The 26534-nt window shown below is 43.7% G+C and overlaps 1 protein-coding gene across 1 annotated transcript in view; it reads right to left on the reverse strand.

Moving 5' to 3' along the window:
- IGDCC3 (immunoglobulin superfamily DCC subclass member 3) overlaps positions 1-26534 on the reverse strand; it is an 84253-nt gene that overhangs the window by 34657 nt on the left and 23062 nt on the right. Inside the window, exon 2 of the mRNA XM_083184318.1 lies at positions 25019-25327. Coding sequence (XP_083040444.1) covers positions 25019-25327 — 309 coding nt within the window. The remainder of the gene's footprint in view (positions 1-25018; positions 25328-26534) is intronic.

The raw sequence follows: 26534 nt of genomic DNA on the forward strand, positions 1-26534 counted from the left end.
GCCAATCAGCTCCTACCTGTCATTTTACAGGCTGGGTTTGAAAAATAACAGGGAGGAGCTGATTGGCTGGCTGTTTTTCACTCTCAATTTTATCACTTTTGAAGCTTGATACATCTGGCCCAAAGAATGTGTATATATATATATATATATATATATATATATATATATATATATATATATATATATATATATATATATATATATATAGTAAGCCAGCCAGAGAGACCCTCAGTCTCCTGGAACGACAGGACCAGCACACCCTTATATTAGATGCAAAAAGTGTATTTATTGAAGCATCGTGTCAATCATCATCAAAGAGATAAAAATTCATCATACTTAGCAGTGACTGGCCAAGGACTGAAGACAGCAGCATACAATCATGCACAAGTGCCCTGACGGGCCGTTTCGGTAAGTACCTTTCTCAAAGGGCATCCTTTGAGAAAGGTACTTACCGAAACGGCCCGTCAGGGCACTTGTGCATGATTGTATGCTGCTGTCTTCAGTCCTTGGCCAGTCACTGCTAAGTATGATGAATTTTTATCTCTTTGATGATGATTGACACGATGCTTCAATAAATACACTTTTTGCATCTAATATAAGGGTGTGCTGGTCCTGTCGTTCCAGGAGACTGAGGGTCTCTCTGGCTGGCTTACTATATCTATTTGTTCAGACCTTGAACCCCTGCCTGAATTACATTGGAAAGTGTGCGTTTCCCACAGAATATTGTATATATATATATATATATATATATATATATATATATATATATATATATATATATATATACCAAAAAGAAGTTGTATTTGCTGTCCAGTGTGGAATTGCTGTGGAGCCGGTTTATATAGTGCAAAAAGATTTCAAAACGTAAAACAAATCACTGTCATGACATTTTTTTCTGAAATGTTACAACACTGTACTTTTCACCATTTGAAATACTCAGGGGGGTACGTATTAAGCAGTGGAGAGAGATAAAGTGGCAAGAGATAAAATATCAGCTTCTGGGCCAGATTCTCCAAGCTTCAAAAGTGATAAAATGGAGAGTGATAAACAGCCAGCCAATCAGCTCCTACCTGCCATGTCACAGACTGTGTTTGAAAAATATCAGGCAGGAGCTGATTGGCTGGCTGTTTATCACTCTCCATTTTAGCATTTTTGAAGCTTAGAGAATCTGGCCCTCTGTCACTTTACAGGCTGTAGGGGTTATTCAGACGTGATTGCATGGCTGCACATTCACAAGCCAGGCGATAATCCAGCATGGCTGTACGCAAGGTGATTGACAGCAAGTCGGCATTTGGTGGTGGAACCGTTCGTGTCAGGGAAAACAGATAAGAGCTGATTGGTTGGTACGTTATCTCTGCCTACTTTAACTCTCTCCAAGGTATGATACAACTCTTCAGTTTTATAGACTTTTTCTCTCAAGCATACAGAAAAATTAATGATTAATTACAGATAACATATAATAAAGAAAAGATACATTTTATTGTGCAGTTCCTAAAAAATAGGAACAATGAACCTAGAACCTGGTATTGTCCATGGAAATGACAGATAATTGGGAGCAATTAGAGTTGATTCATTTGCCTTATTTGCCGAAATCCGCCTACTACGGTATATGGCATTTGTTACTTTATTAGGGTACCATTCTTCCTGCTGCTACGAGTGTTATGTTCCAACGTTACCTTTCAGATATCAGCCACAATTACAATAAAAACCCCTTTTTTGCAACATTTAAAAAGATAAGTAAATATCCCTCTGTGTCCAGCAGGTTAGCAGAAGCTAAGAGACAATTAAGCAAATTTATGGTCTTATCTGGTGACTGGTTGTTTGCGCGGGTCAATAAGACTCTACCCAATAGTCAGAGAGCATTTTATGCCCTAGTGACAACAGGAGAGACTCTGATCTCTGCCCAGCTACAGGGCCCTATAGGACACCCCTGCCAAACAGATGAGTGGCATCATGATTGGGAAGCAGCCCCGGGATTTGACCTACATTTCACTGGAGCAGGATTAATGCAGCTTGTGCAGAAAATCCTGAGGAACCAGTGCCACTTGAAATGTCTGCCAAATGGATAACAGGAGGGGAAGGGTTAACCTCTTTAGTGCCGCAACAAATCATGAGCGTTCAGTGTCACTTTATAAACAGAACACTAATTACCTTTCAGACTGTATTTTATTGTAACCTGTTTTCTACTAGGCATCATTTCTACTTAGCATTTATGTACTATGCACATTTTTTGGTTCTTGTATATTTACAAGTACATTACTTTAGGCTCTGAATACAGCAGAGATTTTACTCTGGGTTTTTATTTAACCCATTACTTTAAACATCTGATTAGATTAAAAATCATTTAACTGTCAAAATTAATTTTAGAGCGTACATTTTTTAAATGGCAGTTGATTGACATTGATCAAAATAGTCAGGCATCAGGCCAGGGAAAAACTTACAGGGCAGTGGTAGTGGGTGCTTTAGTCCTCAGGGGCACTCTGGTGCAGAGTACCAGGCTGTAGCACCACTGGTAGTTCTGCCCAGAGGCAGAACTCTGGGAGGCAAAGGAGTCATACGCCGCCAGGCTCCTGCTCCCAAGGGGGGGGGGGGGGGCACCTCTTCTCCACCTGGAAGTTATTTAAAAGCCAAGGATATTGCTTCTGTGGCTGAGTTCTGAAATATATATGTGTTCTCTATCTATATTTCTGAACAGCACCAATATATATCTTGCCTGCGGGCAACTGGAACAAACTTACGCCACTGGTTCTGCCTCTGACCCCAAGCCAAATAATATTGGAGTGTATGGAACCAGTTGACAGAAATATATTAAGGAGGTACTGCTATCACTGTACTTATTCTTCTGATTCACTCAATTGTTCACTGTGCTGTCATACAACAGGGGCCTTCTTAGCCCAGATGCAAGTCTACTCTACTTACTCACATAGCCCTCAGTTCACTATTGTGAAAAAAGGTGAGAGACAAAAGTGTGATCAGTCGCCTAAAGCAAAATCATTTGTATTGGTATTTAACGGTATGAAATCATTTTAGTGTTATTGGATCTGCTAGATTACTTCACCAGAACATTGCTTGTATTTTTGGTGTGAGACCAAAATGTCAGTTGGAAAGGGCACACACTGTGTTTCCTATAGAGATCAATGATCTCTGTGGTCAGATCTCTGTGGTCAGCTATGAGCAATATACAAAGGTTTGGATGTGATTTGCAATTCATTTTCAAAAGCGGGCACGTACCCATAGGTAGCAGCCTTAGTAAGCAAAACCTATGAGCCAGGGGACACAGGAACCTCTTACACACAAAGCTATTAATAAAATAAAAATGTTGATTCCCTGCTGATCATGTGACACCTTGAGGTAAACTCAGTAATGGAATTAGGTAGGGAACACTGAACTGTAATCTATCAGAAGCTATAATGCAAAAAAAAGAGGTATTTAAAGGACTGCGACATGAAGACAAACTACATGGAGGGCAATGGCAGGGTTAATGCCAATACTGGTTGGCATGAAACCAGCTGAAGCTGCCTCCTATCTTTGGAAAAGTAGGCCAGATTCCCACATGACCACGCTTTCCAGCAATTCCTGCTCACTTAGGGAGAAAGAGCTGAAAATAGCTCCTGTGGGAACTGTGACAGGCGAGACCAGCCAGGGGGGTATTGCATTATGCCACCCAAATCAGTAGTGTTCACAGTCTACAAACAGTGTTATAGCTAGCTGAATATTCCCTTAATTAGAGACTAATTTGGATAAATCCGTGTACTGAATGTAGGGATCAGCAAGTTTATTATGCTCAGCTCAACTGTTAGAAAGGCACATGACACAGGCTAGCCCACATTCCTGCCATCATAGACTGGCACTGGCAGAACCCACTTCCTCAACCAATTAATATTACTTGTTTGTTTATTAACATTTACTTGCACCAGCATAATCCATCATGCTGTGCAATATAAAACAGTGCTAAAACAAGACTGGGCAATACCAAATAAAGAGATAAGAAGGTCCTTCTGTCCACAAGCTCACAGTCTATGGGGAGTCAGAACTGATATATGAGTGTTCCAAATTTCATATTGGTCCAGCCCAGGGGTGCTATAAGAGAGAGGAGGAGGTCCGCGTGCAGCCTCCTCCAGCTGGGCCTCCTCTCTCAAAGCTGCAGCGCCGCGCTGCCAAGCACAATAGAATCTCAGCACTAGAGGGCTCAGACTCTATTGCGCACATGCAGACCTCTGAAAAATGGCGCCGTAGCCATTTTTCGGTGATTCTATCAGCACTACTGCCTTCATCGCGGGACTCCGAAGGAGTAAGTATTACAAAAATGGGTGCAGTGTTCAAAAAATGAGTGTGGGCTAGGGATGGCCATCATTATATTTGACTGATTGGCCTGCGAGCCAATTAAAAGACATGGGCGGGGCTTTGCGGTGTCGGAGGGGGGCTATTCTCCTTGACCCGGCACTTTGAAAAGGAAAAAAAAACAGCAAAACAAATCGGTTTTGCTGTGCCATCGATGAAGGGAAACCATCTGGTTCTCCCCCATCGATTGCAAAAGTATTCGGCATTGGCCATAAACCATTGATGATTTCGAATCAACGATGGTCGATGGCCATCCCTAGTGCACATGCACCATGCACATTGCACCCATTATATACACGCCACTGTTCCAGCCATATTGCAGAGGTTCTTAGCACGCTGTATGACCAAGTCTTACAGCAATGTTGCATACCCACCAACATTATCTTCATAGAGCCAGTTCTCTTTCTTGCAGCAAAGCAGGGTGATCCCAAAAGGGGTGTGGCCTCATCAAAAGGGGGTGTGGTTCCACAGGATGAAGCGTCTGCAAGCCACATTACTTTGGAGCAATGCCCCAGTTCCTCTGTCTCCCATGAATAGATGCTGTGTGCAGTGGAGACAGGGGGACTCTCCACTGCCCACGCACTGGGGATACTGCTGTCTATTTAGGGGTAGACCAGTGAGGAGACTATTGTAATAATCATTGTGGGAGAAGGAGATAATGTGCACTGGAATTAAAGATATTGTGGATAACATATCGATAAGTTGTTTTAACACACCTCCTGATTACTACTAAGATCTTTAGCTTCTTAATGTACTCATGCTGGACAGAGTCTGTGTGAGAAAGTAAGGACTTTATTGATAGCATCATGTTCATTTAATATAACTGACACAATATTTTGATACCAAATGTAAATGAAGTTTTGTCATGTCAGCTCTTGTTTTGTCTCCCTATTGTACTTTCCTTTCTATTTTTCTTCTTTCTTTTATATGTGTAATATGGTTTTTGAAATGATGTTCTGGATGTCAGAGAGACCAAGCATGTCATCGATTTGTATCTACAAGCGGGAGATGCTTATAAATGTTTAGTTTTTGATTGGATGGGGAATGGAGTAGTCAATTAACATCTTTGACATTGCTACCTTCCCTTTGTGAATATGTATTCGACTGCAAATGAAGAAATCGCCCAAAAGACTTTCACCATTTATGTGGACTGGACTAACCGTTACATGGTTTATTGATGATTACACTAAAGTCGGATTAATTATACATGGATAACTTGAACAGCTTATATACTTCTACTTTGTAAGAAAAACACCACTGCATTTGCTGGTTTCTATGCAACTGTTTATTTTATCCTATGATAAAACTTAATAAAAAGTTTAATAAAAAAAAAAAATATTCTTGATATATTTCTTAAACGTATTTGACACAGATGTGGTAAAATAAAGGACAGTTCAAGCATAGCACCTTGAGACAGCAAGGTTGTGGGTAGGGTTTATTGTTGTATTGTCAGCATAAATAAAGAGATCAGGTTGGTACCAGCGGGCGGTTAAAATATTATTAACTCTTCTATATTGCTTCCTGCCGCTCCTCTTATGATAGGCAAGCAGAAAGAAATGCTAATGTGATGTACTAACATCTCAATAGTCCACAGCGCATGTATAAATATGTCCTTCATTGCAGACTCGGTCCAGCAGCAGCCACAGACAGTGGGGCAACCAGACTGCAGCTCTTCAAATTGATTGCTGCAGGTGTTGGACTGGCGTGTGCCACTGACCAGTCATACTATGATCATACTAAAGATTGCAGCGCCAACGCACATCACCTCTGTAATACATGGGGAGAAGGGGTATCAGCTCCATAATGTGCGCTGATACTTCTCCCCTATACCATCGACCCCACAGATTGAGGATGGGGTGGCAAGATGACATCTAAGACAAAACGGCAGAATGACATTTAGTAACTCAGACTAACACAGATGAGAAATTTGGAGAGAAACGCTTAGGTATCATCCACACACAGATCCAAAAGAGCTGATAAGCTTGACAAGAGATGTGGTATAGATAGGGAAAAACAGAGGGCCTAGGACTCGGTCCAACCCATAGAGGTAGCAGGTGGAGGAGGTGGAGCCTAAGAAGCTAACACTGAAAGAGTGATCAGATAAGTACTGTTGGATGTGAACAAGGATAGGGCTATGTCAAGAAGACCTAGGGTCTGTAGTATTTGGTCAACAGTGTCAAATATAGCAGACAGAACCAGGAATGAGTAATGGCCTTCAGACTTAGAGCTGACCAGATCATTCACTACCTTAGTCATTGCTGTCTCTTTGGTATCTTGGCAATGTAAACCAGACAATCAAGAAAGTGTCCGAAGAGGGAGTAAAAATAAAATCTCTCACGTAGCTAGGAGGGGCATAGCAGCTGGGAGGAAGGACAGTTATTTTAGATTGTGGGGTTCTTTTTTTACCGAATAGGTATAATCACTGAATTCCTAAATAATGATGGAAAGAGGCCAATACAGAGGAGGATATTACAGGTTTAATACATGTGGGGATGAGCACAAGAGACAGCTCAACCAATTTGTGAGTGTATAGGATTAAGCAGAGAGGTAGTACAGTAAATAATAAGGAGAGCGTGGATTCTTCATTTGTGGGATTATAATGATTAGTGAGAATCATTTTGTGAGAGTTTTTGTAGTTGTCCTTTCTTGTATCTGGGATAAAGAGGCCAGACAGTTCCCTGACATTGATGAAATATTTGGTAGATTAAAGTTGCTTCAGTTACGTTACGTATTTTATGTATATGTACTAGTAAGCTCGCTTGAAGCAAATGCTTTGGAAGCTAGTCTGCTACCATGTGATTGCATGTGTGAGAGATAAAGAGATGTCATTTTATTCACTACCAACAAATGGCAGTGTTTCAGAGACACACAATCAGACACTAGACATATGTAGATTATATATATATATATATATATATACACACACACACACACACAAATCAAGAAAAGTCAGCACACCCATAGCATACTACAGTAGCTGTATATACACCACACTCATAGCATACTTCTATAGCTGTATATACACAATCACATATATTCCAAAGCAGTGGCACTTCCCTGACTATCTTGACTTAATACAGGAATATAGGACACTTATACCGACCACAATCACCTTTCCAATGTTTCAGGTTTATTCAACCTATCATCAGGGACCATTAAGTACACACAGTGTATTATGGTCTGAGTGTCCTTTGTTCTTGAATCAAGTCAACCACTGCCACTGCTCTGAGTTTGGGATGAGGTAAGTACTGCTGAGGTGCCCTCCTAATACACTGTTATAGCAGTGCTTCACCTCGTGATAGAGACACACTGCCCACTCTGGCAAAAAGCGAGGTGGCACTCCACAGACAGTACATGTATTGGCAAAATTACATACAACTTATTGCCAATGCTTGCAAGCCTTTTCATCAGAGCCTATAGACAGAAATATCATCTGTTGATATTACGAATGACACACACACACACTTATCCTTGAAAAAGATGAGGTGACACTGATGGATTTACTGTATACAAGGATTAAATATTTGATGATTGTTGCAATGTATATATAATCGTTGTACAAGTCTATGTTGTGCCTCCTCAGTCTTTTCCAGAGGTAAGCAAATATGGATCTATTTCATGCACTGAAGGTGAATGTAGACACCTTTATTTAGGTGCTGTGAGGGGGTGGGGGGGGGGGGGGGGGCAGGTTCTGAGCTGTGGCAGTACAAGGCAGTCCCATCTAGCAAACAGCTTTGTGGCTAATTGGATCAATTCACAGCACAAGGAGTGTATTGCAAAGCCACTGTGATTAGCATTGAGCTGTGATTCTTAAATATGTTGTGTTACCAGATAATTAAAGTGAAATATATCAGTTTGTGAAACAATGTAAGTGTCATGAAAACTTTCAGAAAACTGGGATAAGTATTGTTTGGCTGGAACGCTAAGAATCTGATACACAAAGTATGGTTTAAGACCTCCATGTCCTCTCTGTTCTATGGATATTTACATTTATATATTTTGAATGGAAATCATCCTTCCTATCAGGATTCGTCTATTATTTATTTATTCCTTACAGAGAATATTTAGTCATTCAACTCAGTCCCTGTCCTAGTGGAGCTGACAATCTAGATTAAGGGGCCGATTCTGGTTCACTCAGTGACCATAGAATGATTTCTCCTGCACACGCAGATCTAGGGTTCTAAAGTCATAACAGAAATTATAAGAGAACCTTCCAGGCCCCATTGCCTTCAGCTCTGTCCATTAGCCCCCTCTCCCTACCAGGGCACCGAGAGAGGGAAGTTGGTGGATATAAAGTACCAGGGGTCCAGACTTTTCACATGCCCCATCTGAAGGTGCTATATTAGGAGCAGCATCTGACAACTGGATTATGGGCCAGATATATCAAGCTTCAAAACGTGATAAAATTGAGAGTGATAAACAGCCAGCCAATCAGCTCCTAACTATCATGTGACAGACTGGGTTTGAAAAATGGCAGGTTGGGGCTGATTATCTGGTTGTTTATCACTCTCCACTTTATCATTATTTGAAGGTTGATACATCTGGCCCTAAAGGTCATTTTTATCTGAGTCCTAAGGCTGGGTACACATTAGAAAGTTAGAGCAGCCCACCTACTGTTGCACTGAGAGAGCGGATGATTTGGTAAACTATTCCCACTTACCAATCGGCCGCATGATATGGCAGGCCAGATGTCTCAACAGGGTGTGCATTTAATAGGGCCTGTGATACTGTCAGCGGTCCCTGAGAGGTAAACAAATATGATTCTCCAAAAGACGCTTACACTTGGGTATTACAGCTAATTTTCAATAAACAGGGGCAATAACAGCATCAGTAATGTATTGGTTTTCCTTTCCAATAACCTATATTTGCTTCATATTAAGGGGGTTATTCAAACCTGATTGCAGGCTACGATTTTTTGGAAGGCTGCTGATTATGGGTTGACTGTGCATGCGTACAGATTGTAGCATGCATGCAGGAGACCAAACAGTGAAAAAATTCCAGCGCCTTTTCTGATCACAAGCCGTTCACAAGTTGATTGACAGGAAGCCTGCGTTCAAGGGTGGTAAACGCCCGTTTTTTGGGAGTGTCTGGGAAAACGCAGGCATCCCAGGCGTTTTAGGGGAAGGTGTGTGACATCCCGATCTGGCTAATTCTATTACAGCCACCGCCGTGGACTACGCACAGACTGCACACTTTATAAAAATCATTCAATAATGAGCGGTTTGGGAATGGATTTGCAACTAATCGCCGATCCAACTAACTTTCGCAAGCCATGTAAAGTAATTCGCAGGAATGCACGGGCAGGATTTCACTCAGACAGGGTGGCGTATAATTGATCGCAGGGCTTTACAATTTAGCAACGATCAGGACTGAATAACCCTCCATATGCGGACAGTCTAGCAGGCAATAATGCAAAGTTTGGCCAATTTCAACTTGTATCTTTATTCAGTAGTGTTCCACAACACAAATGTATTGTACAGTATTAGCAACTGAGGAGGAGGTCCTGTAGCCCAAAGACCCCCAATACCCCTCCCCCTGATAATCTGGCAGCTTCACCAGGGATATAAATCTTATATAACATTTATATTGTTCCTTTACTGGCCGCAATGTGCTCACAGGAGCCAGTAAAGCAGTTCATAACCTTGTATAAAAGAATCCAGCTATGATATGGAGGCTGAAAATGAGCCAGTAAAATATTTAAAAACCTTGTAAAACAGTTTGTTTTTACAGCCAGTGCGAGCAGAGAGGCGGAGAACCGGCTCCTGTTCATGAATGGGAAAGAAAAGGGTCACTTGGTGTCAGTCCCGTACTGCGTCTGTGCATATTAGTTTTCTCCCTGATATTTCCTGGTCATGATAATGAGCTTTTGTGGTGTTTTTACCTGAATTGTGTTCAGTACACAAGTAATTCAGTTAATGTGCTAAGATATAAGGGGATAAAGCAATTTGCAAAACAATGTAAATGTTACCAAAATATAGTTAGAAACACGGGATTTCCATAGGAATCAGAACTTTTACAATTATGTGCTCCCTTATTTCCTTTTGTTGGGCATACACATGATAATAAAATGTCTGTCAGATCAACGGGCATTTTATCGGTCACTGCGAATATTACAGGCATACACTGTGATATTGTCTTTCCATGTGAAGGAACAGGGGTATATGTCCATCGGACGGCTGCGGCGAAGAAAATGTAGTGTGCGTTCTTGGGCAGTGATGGGGGGGGGGGGTGAGAAGTCTCATATAGCATGCCTGGAGATTTATTACAGGCATGTTATGGGAGTATTGCGGGTGTGTCAGGTGACCACCAATAGAAAAAGCAGAGGGCACTTCCGCACCACCTGTGAATCAGCCCCTAATGTGCCTTTTCATCTTCCATCCCCAACAGCTCATTATCCTGTAATGCACAGTGAAATAGCCTTTTTCCAGCTATAACTAATTTGGACCCTAACTAGTCCCATTTACAAGAGCCAAATGTTGCATTCCTGTAGACACCACTCATCAGAAGTTCATTTTTCATTAGCAGAAAGTAGTAACTTAAAGCAACAATGTCTTTAAAAGCAAGTTGAGTACCTTTTTTAAGCATGGATCCAATAGAGATGTATCTTAGTTCCCCTTCCACAAATCATTATCTCCTTTAAAAGAATCTCCAGATGCATAACAGATCTGGCTAATAGTTACACGACTGGCTTCTAGGCTCACAGCAAGTTATGTGATGGCAGGGTTTGTGAAGGAGGCAAATGTCACAAAGAGACAGAGATCAGAGGGATTTTCCAAAGCCTCTCTGCTCGGTGCATGTGACTGGTAGTTGCCATGATAGTTACATGGTAATGTAAATACTATAAATACCCTCAATAAAATAAAAGGTTATAGTGTTCCTATAGCCTTCCACTGTGAATTATGATTTTAAAAAATATGGTGTCGAATGGATGTAAGCCAGTTATTCATACTGTACTTTTAAACAGTCCCAGACATTGCAAGACAGTCCAATTCTGAGAGGACAAATTAGACATAGTGTGGTCAGAAATGTTGTAGCGTGCGGGAACCATGGCTGTGACATAATTTAGTACAATATAGAGACCTTGGGGTAAATCAACCCAAAAATTTAAAAATGCAGTGATATTAAATCCAAACACTTGTCTTTACTGATACGACTTCCTTTGCCAACCCTGTCACCCTCTCATTTCAGAAATGTGTCCTCTGTCTTCACTAGTTTTCATTTATCACCAGAATTTCAATGCCCTTTAGCTAACACTACATCCATGATAATGTAACTCTACAAACAAAAGACAACAATACGCTTTAGAGTAGCGCAGTACAAGAACCCCATCTGGTTGCAACTTGCATCTCTAAAAGCAAATCATTTATTTAATAAAATCAAAATCAGATTGAAAAATTATAAAATAAATAAATACCGCTTGGATGTAACCTAATACTTGAAGCTGGTCATTCGTTTTACTGTGACGATTATACACATTTAGATAATGTAAGCGTTTTTTGAATATACTGCTGAATTTGAAGCAATTAGCACTTATTGTATTTAATTGAGATGCAATTCCATATGGTACATGGTTTTAGCCATGGAAGAGTTAAGCAGGAACTCTTTCATTTCCTAGTCTTGCTTGTAGGTTTTTTTTTTTTTGTGCTCTGCATTTCATTAGCAGAATTTCTCCCCAGGGGGGATCAGAGGGGCCAGCCAGCCTACCAGCTTAATACAAGGTCACTGATTCCTCTCACCCGTCTGACCCTTGAACTTAACTGTGATGTGTAGAGACACGGAAAGAGAGGCGGGTGGGGGCAGGAGCCTTACAATTGGTGAGTTGACTTGGGTTCACTTTAGGCATGCAATAAAATCTATTTAATTAGCATTATTATTCCAATAAAGACTCTAATAAATATATTGACTACTACATGGCTGAGTTTACTTCATGATAAAAATTATAATTTATTTGGACTTACGGATAAGAATTGATAAGCAGATTGGTCCAATGACAGCTTAGCTGTAGCATGCTACCTATGGTCTCTCTACCCAGTTTATTTATACATCCGGTGGAGGCAGCCATTTTGTGGACTGAACCAATGATCCTATTATCAAGTCACTACAAACTAGAGGCACCATAGAGGTATGAGGTACAACATAGCGTCATTAGTGAATTCATGCACTCCATTGTATTGAATATTGGTTCCATACAGCATCTGCCTAAAGGGAATGTATATACATAATAATAATAATAATAATAATTGTATTATTTTTGTAGAAACTATAATTAAAATCTCAGGTAGTGCCAATTCCCAGTCCCATAGTTCCCAAATGACTCTGGGCCAGATTCTCTAAGCTTCAAAAGTGATAAAATGGATAGTGATAAACAGCCAGCCAATCAGCTCCTGTCTCACATTTTTCAAACACATGCTGTGACATGGCAGGCAGGAGCTGATTGGCTGGCTGTTTATCACTCTCCATTTTATCACTTTTGAAGCTTAGAGAATCTAGCCCTCTGACTGTAGGACTCATATCCTCTGTGCAAAATGTTTCTTTTGTCTTTTAGTTGTAGTGTTTAAAGTACTATCTAATGTGTTCTTTGTAATAGCATTCATGGTGCAGCCAAGCAAATACTCTTCCATTATACTTGTATAACTACTCTCCTGTTCTCCATGCAGATTTATAAAGCAGTATCAATTTGTCTAAAGAAGAAATAAAACACAGCTATGTGATTTACTTACTGGGAAAGGAAAGCTATAATTTCTGTTTCTGATTAAGAGGTCGGCTGTTCCACTCCATGTGGCTGGATCAGCCCAAGATAAAAGACGTTTGTCAGGTACTAAAAGGAAACTTCCATTAAAGTATCAAACTCAGGCTGTAGAGGAGGCCATAACTCACACATCACCCTGGGTAACCAGGATAGAGTAAATTGTGAGTCCCCTGAATCCAAACAGGAACTGGTTGGGTGCGACTAATAATAAAGAGAGCCCCTGACAGCAGGGCCGAGTAGATGAGCAGATGGTTGACACTGTGTAGCTCCGTGCAGTACAGCAGTTGCAAAGTACCGAGCATTTATATGTACAGTACAGTAAGATGTTTTATACAATTAAAATGCTGAGGATAATCATTGCAACAGTGTTCTTGCTGTAGTGAATGTCTCCGATGTCCCCTGCCTGCTTCTCCCATTCCCAATATATGCTACAGTATTTGGAATGCAGTTTCCTAGAATACAGGATAATGCTTGTGGATTAATATAATTAGTAGTTCCCAGAATTATTTTACTGTAAATTGCCAAAATGAACTACAGAATGAATTTTATGACTTGGGAAAATTTCACATAGCGAGGGGGCTATCTAAGAAATGGCGTGATATCGAGGGCCGTCAGCACCCGGCAGGTGCCGGCATCGAAAAGGGGGGAAAGAGAGAGACGGCATGAGGACGGCGCACGGAGTAGATGCTGCATAGAGCAGCATGTAACTGCCTTCGATCCTCCAGATCGAAGCAGAAATAGACTTGCCAGGCAAGTCTATTTCTGTTTTCGATCCCAGTGCCGCGGGACCGTGCATCGGGGGTGGAATCTGCATCAAAGGCAGTTAACAATGTCATCTTCAGTGGAATTTGTCAAGCTAAATTTTGGGGCAGATTTACTAAGCCTTGGAGAGCGGTAAAGCAAAGATAGATAAACAGCCACACAGCCCCTAAATGGCATTTTTCAAGAAAAAACTTTAACATTGCAATTAGCCGTTGATTTTACCGGTACTTTATTTCTCTCCATGTTATCACTCTCCAGGGCTTAGTACATTTCACCAATATAAAAAACAACAAAGGCAAGCCTGGCACACACTGGGAGATATGCTGTCTGGTCTTCTGGATCGGACCGACATATTGCACATATCACTCAGTGTATGTGCGATATGCACACTCCCACGGCCGCTGCACATCAAACCTAGCGACATCACTAGCGATACCACATATACTACATATGTGGCAGACCCTGCGGCGGCTAGGGGGAGCGGCGCCAGCGGGGTCTGAGGTGGGTGCCGCTGGCTGAACTGACAGGCAACCCAGGCAGCAGGGAGTGCTGAGCTGGTCCCACCCTGTACATATCTAATGAGCGGGGACCCAATGCAGTGCATATTGAATGAGATACAAAATTCATGAATACAAAATAGTTTTAGGTGACATGTTCATTAAACAGCCTCATGGTATAAAATATTTGATGAAATACTTTGGCATAAATGAGTCAGCACAATGAACGTCTTTTGCTCATTCTGGTTCTATGTGATTCATTTGGAGATGTCCCTATGTTTTCTTGCTCTGCAGTGGTGGAAGAAGTGCAAATACAGTAACATCCCCACTGATAACATCCCCACTAATTAACATAAGACATTGTGCAATACTGTACTTGCTTGATCTAAACTAAGATTACCGTATGTATAATATGGCAGGACTGATGCATTGCTGTAATATACACTCATTTATATGGTAATTATATAGCACTGTGTGTTCTAATGATCTGCTCTGCACCAAAGCTCTGCCTGGTTAGCACTTCCCCACTGTGATGCCAAGATAGCAAATATAAGGGGATGGAATTAATGTTGGCATCGATTTATTGCTTTGGTGTGGGTGTGCTGTTGTGAACAGAGGACCCGCTACTGGACTTACGGGAAACTTTTTTCCTGACCTTTGCTGGGCTCTAATGTTAATATTTACTGTAGTATAAGCACCATATAAAAGAATAAGGGGGGAATTTACTAAGATGTGTATTCTATTTCAAATGGGATATTGCTATGGGCAACCAATCAGAGTGTATCTTTGATCTTCTAGATTCTAGAAGGTGCTAAATAAATAGGCAGATAAGTAGATTCTGATTGGTTGCCTATAGCAACATCCCATGTGAAATAGAATTCCCATCTTAGTAAATTTCGCCCTAAGTGTCCAGTATAGAAATATGGGCCCGATTCAGACCTGATTGCGCGTCTGTGATTTCACACAGCGGATGATTATCGATGAACAATGTTATGCCAAGTTTTGTCTCCCTGTATTGTTCCTTTGTACGGCGCTGCGAAACACTTGTGGCGCCTTATAAATAAAATTATAATAATAATAATAATAACTGCCCATCTGAGTGGGCTGCAATGCGTGTGTGCGATGCTGGCCAGCGGTGAAGTCCTGCTGCTTTTTCTATTTGTAAGCCAATCGCAAGGAAGTAGGTGTCTGGAGGTGGTAATCAGCTGTTTAATAGGAGTGTTAAGAAAAACGCCAGGTGTGCCCAAAACACGGTACTCTTTACCTAGCACGGCGCCCGCGATTGGCATCGCGGTCATCGGGGGTAAAAAATGCGATGCCCGCGATTTCCCATAGGGATCAATGTTAAAAGTGTCAATGGACGCGATTTTTGTGTTCAATGCCTCAATGCCCGCGATTTGTCCATAGGAAACAATGTTAAATGGGCCACAGAGCCCTAATAGTCCCCCTGAAGTCTGAAATGGCCCCCCCAATTGTTAACGCCACCCCACGATCAACGTGAACCCCGAAGCGTGGCGAGCGCAGCGAACCCGCGAGGGGCGGCGATACGCGTCCTACGACCTTTTCATACCCCCACTATCCACGTCGGCGTGGAGTTGAGAATAGAATAGTGTGGCGAGCGCAGCGAGCCACCGAGCCCGAAGCGTGGCGAGCGCAGCGAGCCCCGCGAGGGGACGCGGACACCTGTGAAGCCCGCGAAGGGCCGCGTTTACCTGTGAAGGTATCCGCGTCCGCTCGCCACGCTTCGGGCTCGGTGGCTCGCTGCGCTCGACACACTTTTCTATTCTCAACTCCACGCCGACGTGGATAGTGGGGGTATGAAAAGGTCGGAGGACGCGTACCTTTGTTGATCGCGGGGTGGCGTTAACAATTGTGGGGGCCATTTCAGACTTCAGGGGGACTATTTGGGCTCTGTGGCCCATTTAACATTGTTTCCTATGGAAAAATCGCGGGCATTGAGGCATTGAACACTAAAATCGCGTCCATTGACACTTTTAACATTGTTCCCTATGGGAAATCGCGGGCATCGCGTCGCACCCGTTTTTTAGTGCATGCGATGGCCGCGATGCCCGCGATGGCCGCCGTGCTAGGTAAAGAGTACTAAAAACCCCCACTGGAAGTGTTACGTAGGCATGCCCAAGCGTTTTAGGGGAGGGTGTGTGACGTGAGCTCCGTGCCGGATAAGCCTGCATTCATTGCAGCACCCGAGTAAGTCCCTGGCTACTCCAAGGCTACGATGACTTGTGCCCAGTGGAAAAATCATTCAGTGGTGAGCAGCTTGCGAGGGGATTTGGACATTTTCACTGAGCTGCAAAGTATTTGCAAGGCATACACATCCATTCACTGTAGCGGGGTGGCATCTGCCTGATTGCTAGCCACCGCACATTCGCGGCTGTGCAATCAAGTCTGAATTACCCCCTATATTTTGAGGGGGTAAAATATATTGGTGCACAGCACATGCACCAAATGAAAGGTGCTCCTTCTAGACTGATTACTGCCTCCCACTGCACCAGGCTCAGCTTTATAGCTGGCATAATAGTGTCCGGCCTGGCAGGTGAATGGTTAAGAAGCAGACCATGTGCTCTCACAAACTTCATATTAATTGATTCTGCATTGCAGCAACATATCCTGTGTTTGTCACAAACTCGGGACCTTCTGACCTGTGAAAATGAGCCAGGGAGCCCTGACCGAGGTATAAACAGAGTCCTGCTTCAAAGGGACATAAAGGGGCACTGCACAGGAAAAGAAGGGGCCCCATTAATCTTACAGGCATAAGGTGAATTGGGGGATGGGTGGTACTTTGAACATTACATTTAGAGCCATTGCTTCAGCAGCAGTAATATAATATATATCCTGCCCCTATGTGCTCAGAAAGAAGATAGTTCTGCACCTTTTGCCTATGAGGGAGTTAGAACATTTGTTTTTTGGGGGGTTTGGATTTGTATGAAAACCTTCCACATGACCTATTTTCCTATAATATACAGGTATACAGGAGGAGGGGTGGCATTAGTGTGGACACCTGGTTGAAACCCTACTTTTAGTCACTGCTAGGCTGCCATAGCCAAGGCCATTGGCGAATCTAGAAATATAGTAATAGGTGGTCCAAGATTCAACTACTGCAGTAGGCAGGGCCCTTGCGTGGCAAATCCATGCGATGGAAAGGAGGCGTGGCCTTGAGGGAAGGAGGCGTGGCATCTACTGATTATAGCGGGAGAGAAGAAAAGTATGTAGTGTGATGATAATTAAATATAGTTACCCTTTGAATTGCAAGCCTCCATGAATACATAACATTATATTAGCTGCCTTTATTTTTATGGGTCCTGGAACTGTGTCGTACTTTTGAAGCTCAATGATCTTGTTTCTGATCACCATTCTTCAGGATATGGACATATATTACTAAATTTTATTTTCAGCTTTTGTTTGAAAACCTATGCAATTAGTAATAACTAACCTACACTCATTAGCTTGCCTTGTTAGTAGATTTTTATTGCCTATCTGCCTATGGGGAACCACTTGTGTCTTCGTTAAGGCAAAAATATATATCCAGGGGATCCGTCAGGAGCAGACCTGTATGGTTCATTCATCATTTTATGCCTTGTTGTAAGGAAGGCCATAGGCCATCTGTGGCACGCCATTCATTTTACCCCATAGAAATCCTCTTCCTAGTTGTTCTGATAGCTTTTTTTTTGGGGGGGGGGGGGTTATACGGTACTTGTGTATTATCACGGCGCCCATCGCATCGCATACCATAAGGCATGCAATGGTATGCGATGCGATATCGCGCGATGTTCTACAATGTCATACAATTTTTAAATTGTATGGCATTGTATATGGCATACAATGCCAGAAAATGCGATGGGATGCGATTAAAAATTGTATAAGCACCCTAATTGGTGCTTACAATGTTAAATGCACCCTAATGGGTGCTTACAATGTTAAATGCACCCCCACGCCACCCCCCACTATAAACGTGAACCCGAAGCGTGGCGAGTGCGGCGAGCCCGCGAGGGGCGGCGGTATGCGTCCTACGACCTTTTCATACCCCCACTATCCACGTCGGCGTGGAGTTCATTATATAAAGTGTGGCGAGCGCAGCGAGCCACTGAGCCCAAAGCGTGGCGAGCGCAGCGAACCCCGCGAGGGGATGCGCATAACTTCACCCTTCGGGCTCGCTGCGCTCGCCACGCTTCGAGCTCGGTGGCTCGCTGCGCTCGCCACACTTTATATAATCAACTCCACGCCGAAGTGGATAGTGGGGGTATGAAAAGGTCGTAGGACGCGTACTGCTGCGCTCGCCACGCTTCGGGTTCACGTTTATAGTGGGGGGTGGCGTAGGGGTGCATTTAACATTGTAAGCACCCATTAGGGTGCTTAAAAGCACCCATTAGGGTGCTTATACAATTTTTCATCGCATAGGGGCTAAAATTGCATCGCAGTGCTTCGGGTGTATGGCATGCGATGTGATAAAAACATTGCGCAATCAATATGGTTGGCGCCGTGATAATACACAAGTACCGGGGATACTTCCTCCTTAAGACCTTGTTAATGGAACTCTTTGTCCAATGGGCACAGAATTAGGGCATGGTACTTAAATATTTCGTTGTGTGTACTTGTTCTAGATAAATGTTCTGGAATTTGTCTAGTCAACATTTCATTTCTTGGGTGCCAGTCTAGCATATGGAAACTGGACAGAAGCTTTGGTGTTGACCTCCTGCTGTGAATAGAAGGTCTTTTGCCACATACCACTGGCGCAACAGACAGTGGCACTCGTACAAAGGACTGGACTGAATCTCGCACCCCTTTGAACTTTCCTTCAGAAGCAGAAATAACTGAGGGGCCACATTAAAATCCCTCCTAATGAGCAGACCCAGATAATGGTGAGATGTTTTTAGCTGGGTGCCAGCATGATCCTTGGATCCCTTCGCCTGTAATTACATTCCTTTCGATGTTGAGGCCTCATAATGCCTTGCATGGTGACCCATAAAATCATGCATCCTCTTTGTCTTCTACTAATCCTTTTAGATTCCATCCTGCCTATAAATGGTGCCATTATTTGATGTCAGCGGCTCTGCTCAATGCACCCCAACCTGTGGATGCAAATAAGCAGGAGGACAGGGGCACTACATCCCCTGTTCATCCCTGGCCAATTTACCCAGCGTGTGTCTGCAAACCCACTGACTACTTTTAGACAAATACCAGTGCCAATAAGAAAGATTTTCTCTGCTACATTAGCAGCGTTTTTTTAATACGGTATTTATTTAACACTTAGAATTTTTTTGAGGACAAATAATTGAATTTAGCTTAATACTTAGGGGGTATTCACTTAGTCCTTTTTGCCTCTAGGAAAAAACAGGACCATTTTGCTGCTATTGTATTCAATTGTGGCTGTTCTCTCACGTTTTTTAATCGTTTTTCACCCATGCCTTTTTGTCCTTTGGAAAAGGCATGGGCAAAAAAGGGCTAAAAAAACAGGCGAAAACTTGTCAAATGGGCAAATTGTTTTTCTCCTGTGCCGAATTTTTAGCCTAGGCAGAAAACCGACACTTTAATTGAATAGAGGGAATTGAAATTCACCGTAAAAATGGTGAAATGTGTCTAGGCAAAAAATATCGGCACCAATGAATTACCCCATAGTATTATTAGGTAGACATAAGATAATATATAAACAATGTTATAAATTCACAATGTTCCATTGGTCACATCATTTAAAAAATAGTAAGTAGAGGAAATGATCCGAAGAACTTTGAGCGTGGTATGATTGCAGGCGTTCGCAGCACTGATGCACTGATGAGCTGTTTGAGGGCGGCAATTGTTACAGTGCACACAGAGTAGAATATTAGACAAAAAAAAAACTGGGTCTGAGCGCAAGGCCTGTGGTCAGTTACGGCTTCAGAATGCTCTAGAGGAACTAAGAGTGGTCAGATCGCATGCAGATGGTGTATCCTCACAGATTTACTGCCGATATCCCACGGGAGGGATCCGATGGCTGTGCATGGGCAAAAGGACTTTCAGGTCATAAAACCAGAAGTCCTCACACGGTAAAGGACTGCTCTTATTAGAATAGCTATGAACAGATAAAGGTTGTGGACTGAAGGCACTGCACTGTATCAGAAGTCTGTTCTTCACACCTAGGGTTAATTTAAAATCCCACGGTAGAAACAATTGAGAAAAGAGAGGGGGGGTGGAGAACTGGTGCTACTCTGTATAGCCTCTAAATTATGTTGTTTGATGATTATTTACTGCATGCTAAGCGAGCAATAAATAATTGCTAATGAACTCCTCATGGTGTAGGGTGTGATAAACGTTTATTATGCCTACAGAGGTAATTTGCACTTACTCCTACTCTCATTTCACTTCACCCCTCTATCGTTATATAGGAGAGGTAATGCCCTTAGAGGTATTGCTATATACTCCTGATTCACATTTGCACGTCATGCATACACCATTTAGTGGATATATTGCAGAGCGCCGGTTCTCCACAACCACTTTTAACCAAAAGTTACCACTTTTTTATTATGATTGGCTCTTTGCGCTGACATACGGTATGATTGACTCATCCGCCTATCATGTTTGGTATTGTTAATAATATTCAGCTGCTGTTTGGAAAAGCCATCATTTCAATTCCTAAATAAGTGGGGCACTTACCTGCTGGGACCTCCCACCAGGAACCATCCTTTGAAGTACATTTTGGTTTGTGGACTTTCTTCTGACCAATGAAGAACTGCCTCCTGTGGATCTCAGAGGAGCCTCCGTATAAACTGTTTCATGTAAGCCAATTTCTTATGTTATTACACCTTTGGAGGCTTTATTCATGTTTTGAGGTACATGAAACAGCAATGACTATAAGTATTGGTATTGTATTGGAGGCAGATGAATTTTTCTTTAAACTCATTCTGTTTGACTGAAAATGACTTATTTTGGTAGATACACTAGAGCTCCACGAATGAGAGTTTCCTGATCCACATCTTGCACCACAATTCATATGGAGAGTACTTTTTATTGTTATATTTAGTATGCGTATTAATCACTGTGTGTGGAAAAAAGTACAGTATTATTTTTGGCAATGTCGTCCATTGAAATTTTGTTGTCTCCTAGATTTATGACACTGGACAGGTGCACTTCCACTAAGAAGCCTGCCATCATATGTAGGGTACATTATCATTTGTTTTATGCAATTTATATACTGAGCAAAATATAAGTCCTGTATTCTGTAAAAAAAAAAAAATCACAAAATGTAACAGAGAAAGGTAAGTGATTCCTTGGGAGCGCTGGTGAAGGGATCACTTACCATTCTCTTACAGCTCTAGGCAGTTGAAGGGGCAGGCTGCCTAGAGCAAGGGTTATGGTTATGCACTAACAAGGGAGGGTTAGGAAATAAGGGGGTAAGGTTAGCGGCAGGCACTAATTGGGTACAGCAGAGGGGTTGGGGTAAGGCGCTACGATCACTATGTTTGCGGGAGCTGCTCGACTTGAGTGGTCTAGGCTCATTCAAGTGCAGTTTACAGAAAGGATAGTCAGGCGCTCACCTAATGTGTGTAGATAGTATTACATATTGGATGCGTAAGCAGTATGTAAAGTAAATAATATTTATTGTGACAAATACAATGAGTGGGGGTAAAACAAGGAAAGTGTGGCTGCTCTAAGCAAGAGTCCGTGACCTGTAGATGGTAACAGGTTGGGGTGGTAAAAGTCAATGACAATGAGCCCTGGTGGGGAATGAGGGTGTCAGCAGAACCCTTTATACCATAAACCTCCTGCAGTTTATGTCTCAATGTTGTAATAGGGTGTGAGGGTGAATGATGGTGTGTATGGGCCCCTGTGGGGAATAAGGGTGTCAGCAGAACCCTTTGTGACCATAAACCTCCTGTGGTTTATGTCCCATACACTTAGGTATAGTAGTAGGTGCCTCTGGGGGCCTGAAGTGCGGTAAAGTCAATGTTATTGTGGTGGGGGTGTGATGGCAGTGAGCGGCGTCCCACTCACTAACCACTTACCCTGTCAGCCGTTTGCAGAGATGCGCAACGGAGTTCAAGGTGTCTGCTCTGTTGTGAGATGTCCTGGGTATTTCAGGTACAGCAGACGGTGCGGCTGGGGAGCAGGGCCGTTTCTACAGGCGGACAAGCCGTGCAGCAGCCCGGGGCGCCGCACGGCTTGTCCACCTGTTACACAGCCGGGGCGCCCGGCCGGCAGCTGAGCTTCCACAACGCCGCCTCCAAGTCCCGCCGCCGACGCCCGCCTCCGCCTCCAAGCCCCCCGCTCCCCGTCCGCAATGAACAGGCACAGGTGCCCGGCCGGCAGCTGAGCTTCCACAACGCCGCCTCCAAGTCCCGCCGCCGCCGCCCGCCTCCGCCTCCAAGTCCCCCACTCCCCGTCCGCAATGAACAGGCACAGGTGAGCCCCAGGGGAGGGGAGCGCATTGCGCGTATCTCCTTCCCCTCGCTCACTGTGTCATTGGGCTGGCAGCCAATCAGAGGACCTCGCGGGCTGGCAGCCAATCAGAGGACCTCGCGGGCTGGCAGCCAATCAGGAGCCAGCCCGCTCAGTATGAATGGCTGACGGATTAGGGACACATGAGTGAAAGCAAAGCACCAGCACCAGCATGCAGCGGCGGAGGACTGGAGGGGGAGACCTAGAGAGATAGTGAGTTGTGCTGCTGGCACTTTGGGGGAATGTGTGGCACTGTGGGGGCATATTTGGCACTGTGAGGGCATATATGTGGCACTTTGGGGGCATATCTGTGGCACTGGGGACATATCTATGGCACTAGGGGCATATTTGGCACTGTGGGGGCATATATATGTGGCATTGTGGGGGCATATCTGGCACTGTATGGGCATATGTGTGTCACTGGGGGCATATGTGTGTCACTGGGGGCATATGTGTGTCACTGTGGGGGCATATCTGGCACTGGGGACATATCTGTGGCACTGTGGGGGCATATATATGTGGCACTGTGGAGGCATAGCTGTCACTGTGGGGGCATATGTGTGGCACTGTGGGGACATATCTGTGGCACTATGGGGCATATATATGTGGCACTGTGGGGGCATATATATATGTGGCACTGTGGGGGCATAGCTGTCACTGTGGGGGCATATATGTGTGGCACTGTGGGGGCATATGTGTGGCACTGTGGGGGCATATCTGGCACTGGGGACATATCTGTGGCACTGTGGGGGCATATATATATGTGGCACTGTGGGGGAATAGCTGTCACTGTGGGGGCATATATGTGTGGCACTGTGGGGGCATATGTGTGGCACTGTGGGGGCATATTAGTAAACGGCATGAGTTGTGCGGCAGCGGCGTGTGGGGCATAATGCGGTAACCAATGTCTGGACATGCAGGTTGCAAAGGTGAGATGTAAGGTAATTGTTTTCCTGCTAGACCACGCCCTTGTATTAAGCCACACCCCTTCTAAAATAAACCACGCCCCTATTTCGGCACACGCGCCTCCGGCGCGTGCAATTTCTTCTATGTCATGTTAACTTTTTTTTTGGGGGGGGGGCGCAATTTTATTCATTTGCCCTGGGAGCTAAATTGTCTAGAAACGGCCCTGCTGGGGAGGGATGTGTGTTCTGCCGCTGCCCGTCTGCCCGGCTCCACAGGACGTGTGTAGCGGTTAGCGGTGATTGGCTGTGTGCTGCTTGTCCCGGAATTACGTCTTCAGATGTCCGTGCGCTCAACTCAGAGAAGAGGAGACTTTGCCGTGGTGGTGTCTGTGTAGAAGGGGGCGTATAATGACCCAACGTGTTCCGGCCTCTAGGGGCCTTTGTCAAGGATACATTTTGCTGTCCAGGCAGCGTATTTATGTGTATGGGGCGGGTCTTAGGACGTGCTGCGAGAATGTCTGTCCATTGATAGGTCCATTTCTTATGCATCCAATATGTAATACCATCTACACACATTAGGTGAGCGCCTGACTACCCTTTCTGTAAACTAATTGGGTACAGTTAAGGTTAGGCACTACAGTAGAGGAATGATTAGGGTTAGGCTACGGGAGGGGAGAGTTAGCATTAGGCCTCATGTAGGGTGGTATAAGGAAGGAAGTTGGGGGACAGGTTTAGTGGGTTTATGAATCTTTTAGGGGCCCCGCTACACAAAAAGTACTGTACTGTATTAATGCAATGCACCCATTAACAACTTAAAGTACATAAACCATGATAATGTAACACAGTTTCCTGTTCTTAGACTGTTGTTTAGTAAACTTTAAAAAGTATTAGGAGATCATTGGCAAAATTAGCCCAAGATTCACCGCTGAATCTGATAGGTGCCTTCTTCATTTCTTAAGGTTGTGAGCTTATTTCAGCAAGAAGCTTTTCTCATACACGGTTGTGGGAGTTATACCTGCTGTATTTTGTAAGTGATGCTAAGCACACAGTAACATTCTATGATAGTAACTTGTCGTAATGTATCTTCATATACTTTATGGTATTTGTTTATGTACTGTTTGGCTGATTAGTTATTGATTGCTCATGTAGGTGGAGATATATATTACACAGGCAAACACACATATACACACACTACCCGTATCACCTGTTCAGCTCAATTTAAATAAATATTCTATAATATATAAAAAATCATATAACAATTACAATACAAAAAATAAGTCAATTTATTAACATACAGTATGCACATATAGGTTTTTCCTATATGTATTTAGACTCACCTGCAGCCTGGACTCTCGCCTTGCGGCTCACCACAGTACCAAAACGATTTTGCGCCACGCAGTCATAGTCACCCTGGTCAGAAGAAGAGCCGTCATCCTTATTCAGGTGGAAGAATGGAAAGTACAGAGAGCCATTGGGAAGAGGGAAAACGTTTGCCCCATTCCAGAGGGGAGCGCCATTCTTTCTCCAAGTAATAGTGATTGGCTGGACACCATCGGCAGCACACGGCAGACTTATAGGCTGTCCTGGGACTGCAACTTCATCACTGGGCTCCACCGTGAATACTAACTCCACAGAGTAACTTGGACCTGATGGAGAACAGGATAGAACAAGTTCAGTACCTTTAAGATCCTAAGGTGTCCGCATCGTCTTTTGTAAATGTAACTTTATCAGAGCTAACGGGTACTAATAAATATCAGACGTTGCATCAAGAACCTGTGAGTAATTTAGCTAACCTTATATCTGATAGTAATATTCTAGGGATGAACAAAGCTGTGTTGCAATTTCACACAAATTGACTTTCAAAGTGCAACATTTCGGTTCTCAGAGGTGCAAAAATTCCTGTGATGCAATCTTCGCCCACTGATTCTGTTGTTCCATTGAGTGACTACTCTGTATAGAATTTGCAATATCCCAATCAGCAGTGCAGTGTCTTAATTAGTAGTGTGGTTTATTGAGAGTGGTAGGTATAGCCGTTCTCACTGTGGTTATACTGGTTAAGGCATTAATCAGAGCTTGTAGCAGAATGTGGTTGTAGCAGTCTCCAGCCGTGACTGTACTCAGGGTGCGGATAGAGATGCAGGATACTGGAACAGCCATATAAGGCAAGCTAATGCAGGATCTCTCTAAAACCCCCGTTTTACCGCATTTTCCTTTGTACTATTACCCGGCCGCACCGAGTTGCCTTTGGGTGGCGATACCCTATAGAAGCTTATGGGCTTCTTTTCGCCGCCTCCGCCGCAACCCCGCTGTCTCGCCAACTCCCCTCTCCCCCTACCTTGGGCTTACCTTCTTGCAGGTCCTCCTGGACCCCGGAAGGTAAGCCCTTCCTCCCCCTAGCAATGCAGCCGGGCGTCCTTCCGGCTGCAGGGGGGAGGAGGCGCCTGGGACAGCCACGCTGAGCTGTCCCGGCTGCAGGGGAGAAGCAGGCGGCTGGGAGGTGATGGAGACCCCCAACAGACCACAGTACAGGTATCGCGGGGGGGCCTCCGTCATTGCACCGCGATGCCAGCCGCATATGTTAGTACATATGCGCTGGCATCGCGACAGGGGCATGGCAAAGGGCGGCGATGTATATTAATACAGCCCGCCCAGAGTAATTTGCGGTAGATAAAATGTCCATTGACCAGCACAGCTCCACCTGTCTTCTTGCCTATAGCATCCTCTCTGTCTGAATGCTGTGGATGGTACTTTATTTCTCTCCCCTTTATCTATTTTCTTGTTTTGACAATCTACCCCCAAAGTTACGTCAACCTCAACCTCAACCGCAGAGTTAGCTCATAAAAGTTCACTTTT

The sequence above is a fragment of the Crinia signifera genome, chromosome 4 (assembly GCF_055691185.1).
Source record: "Crinia signifera chromosome 4, ASM5569118v1, whole genome shotgun sequence".
Classification (NCBI taxonomy): Eukaryota; Metazoa; Chordata; class Amphibia; order Anura; family Myobatrachidae; genus Crinia; species Crinia signifera.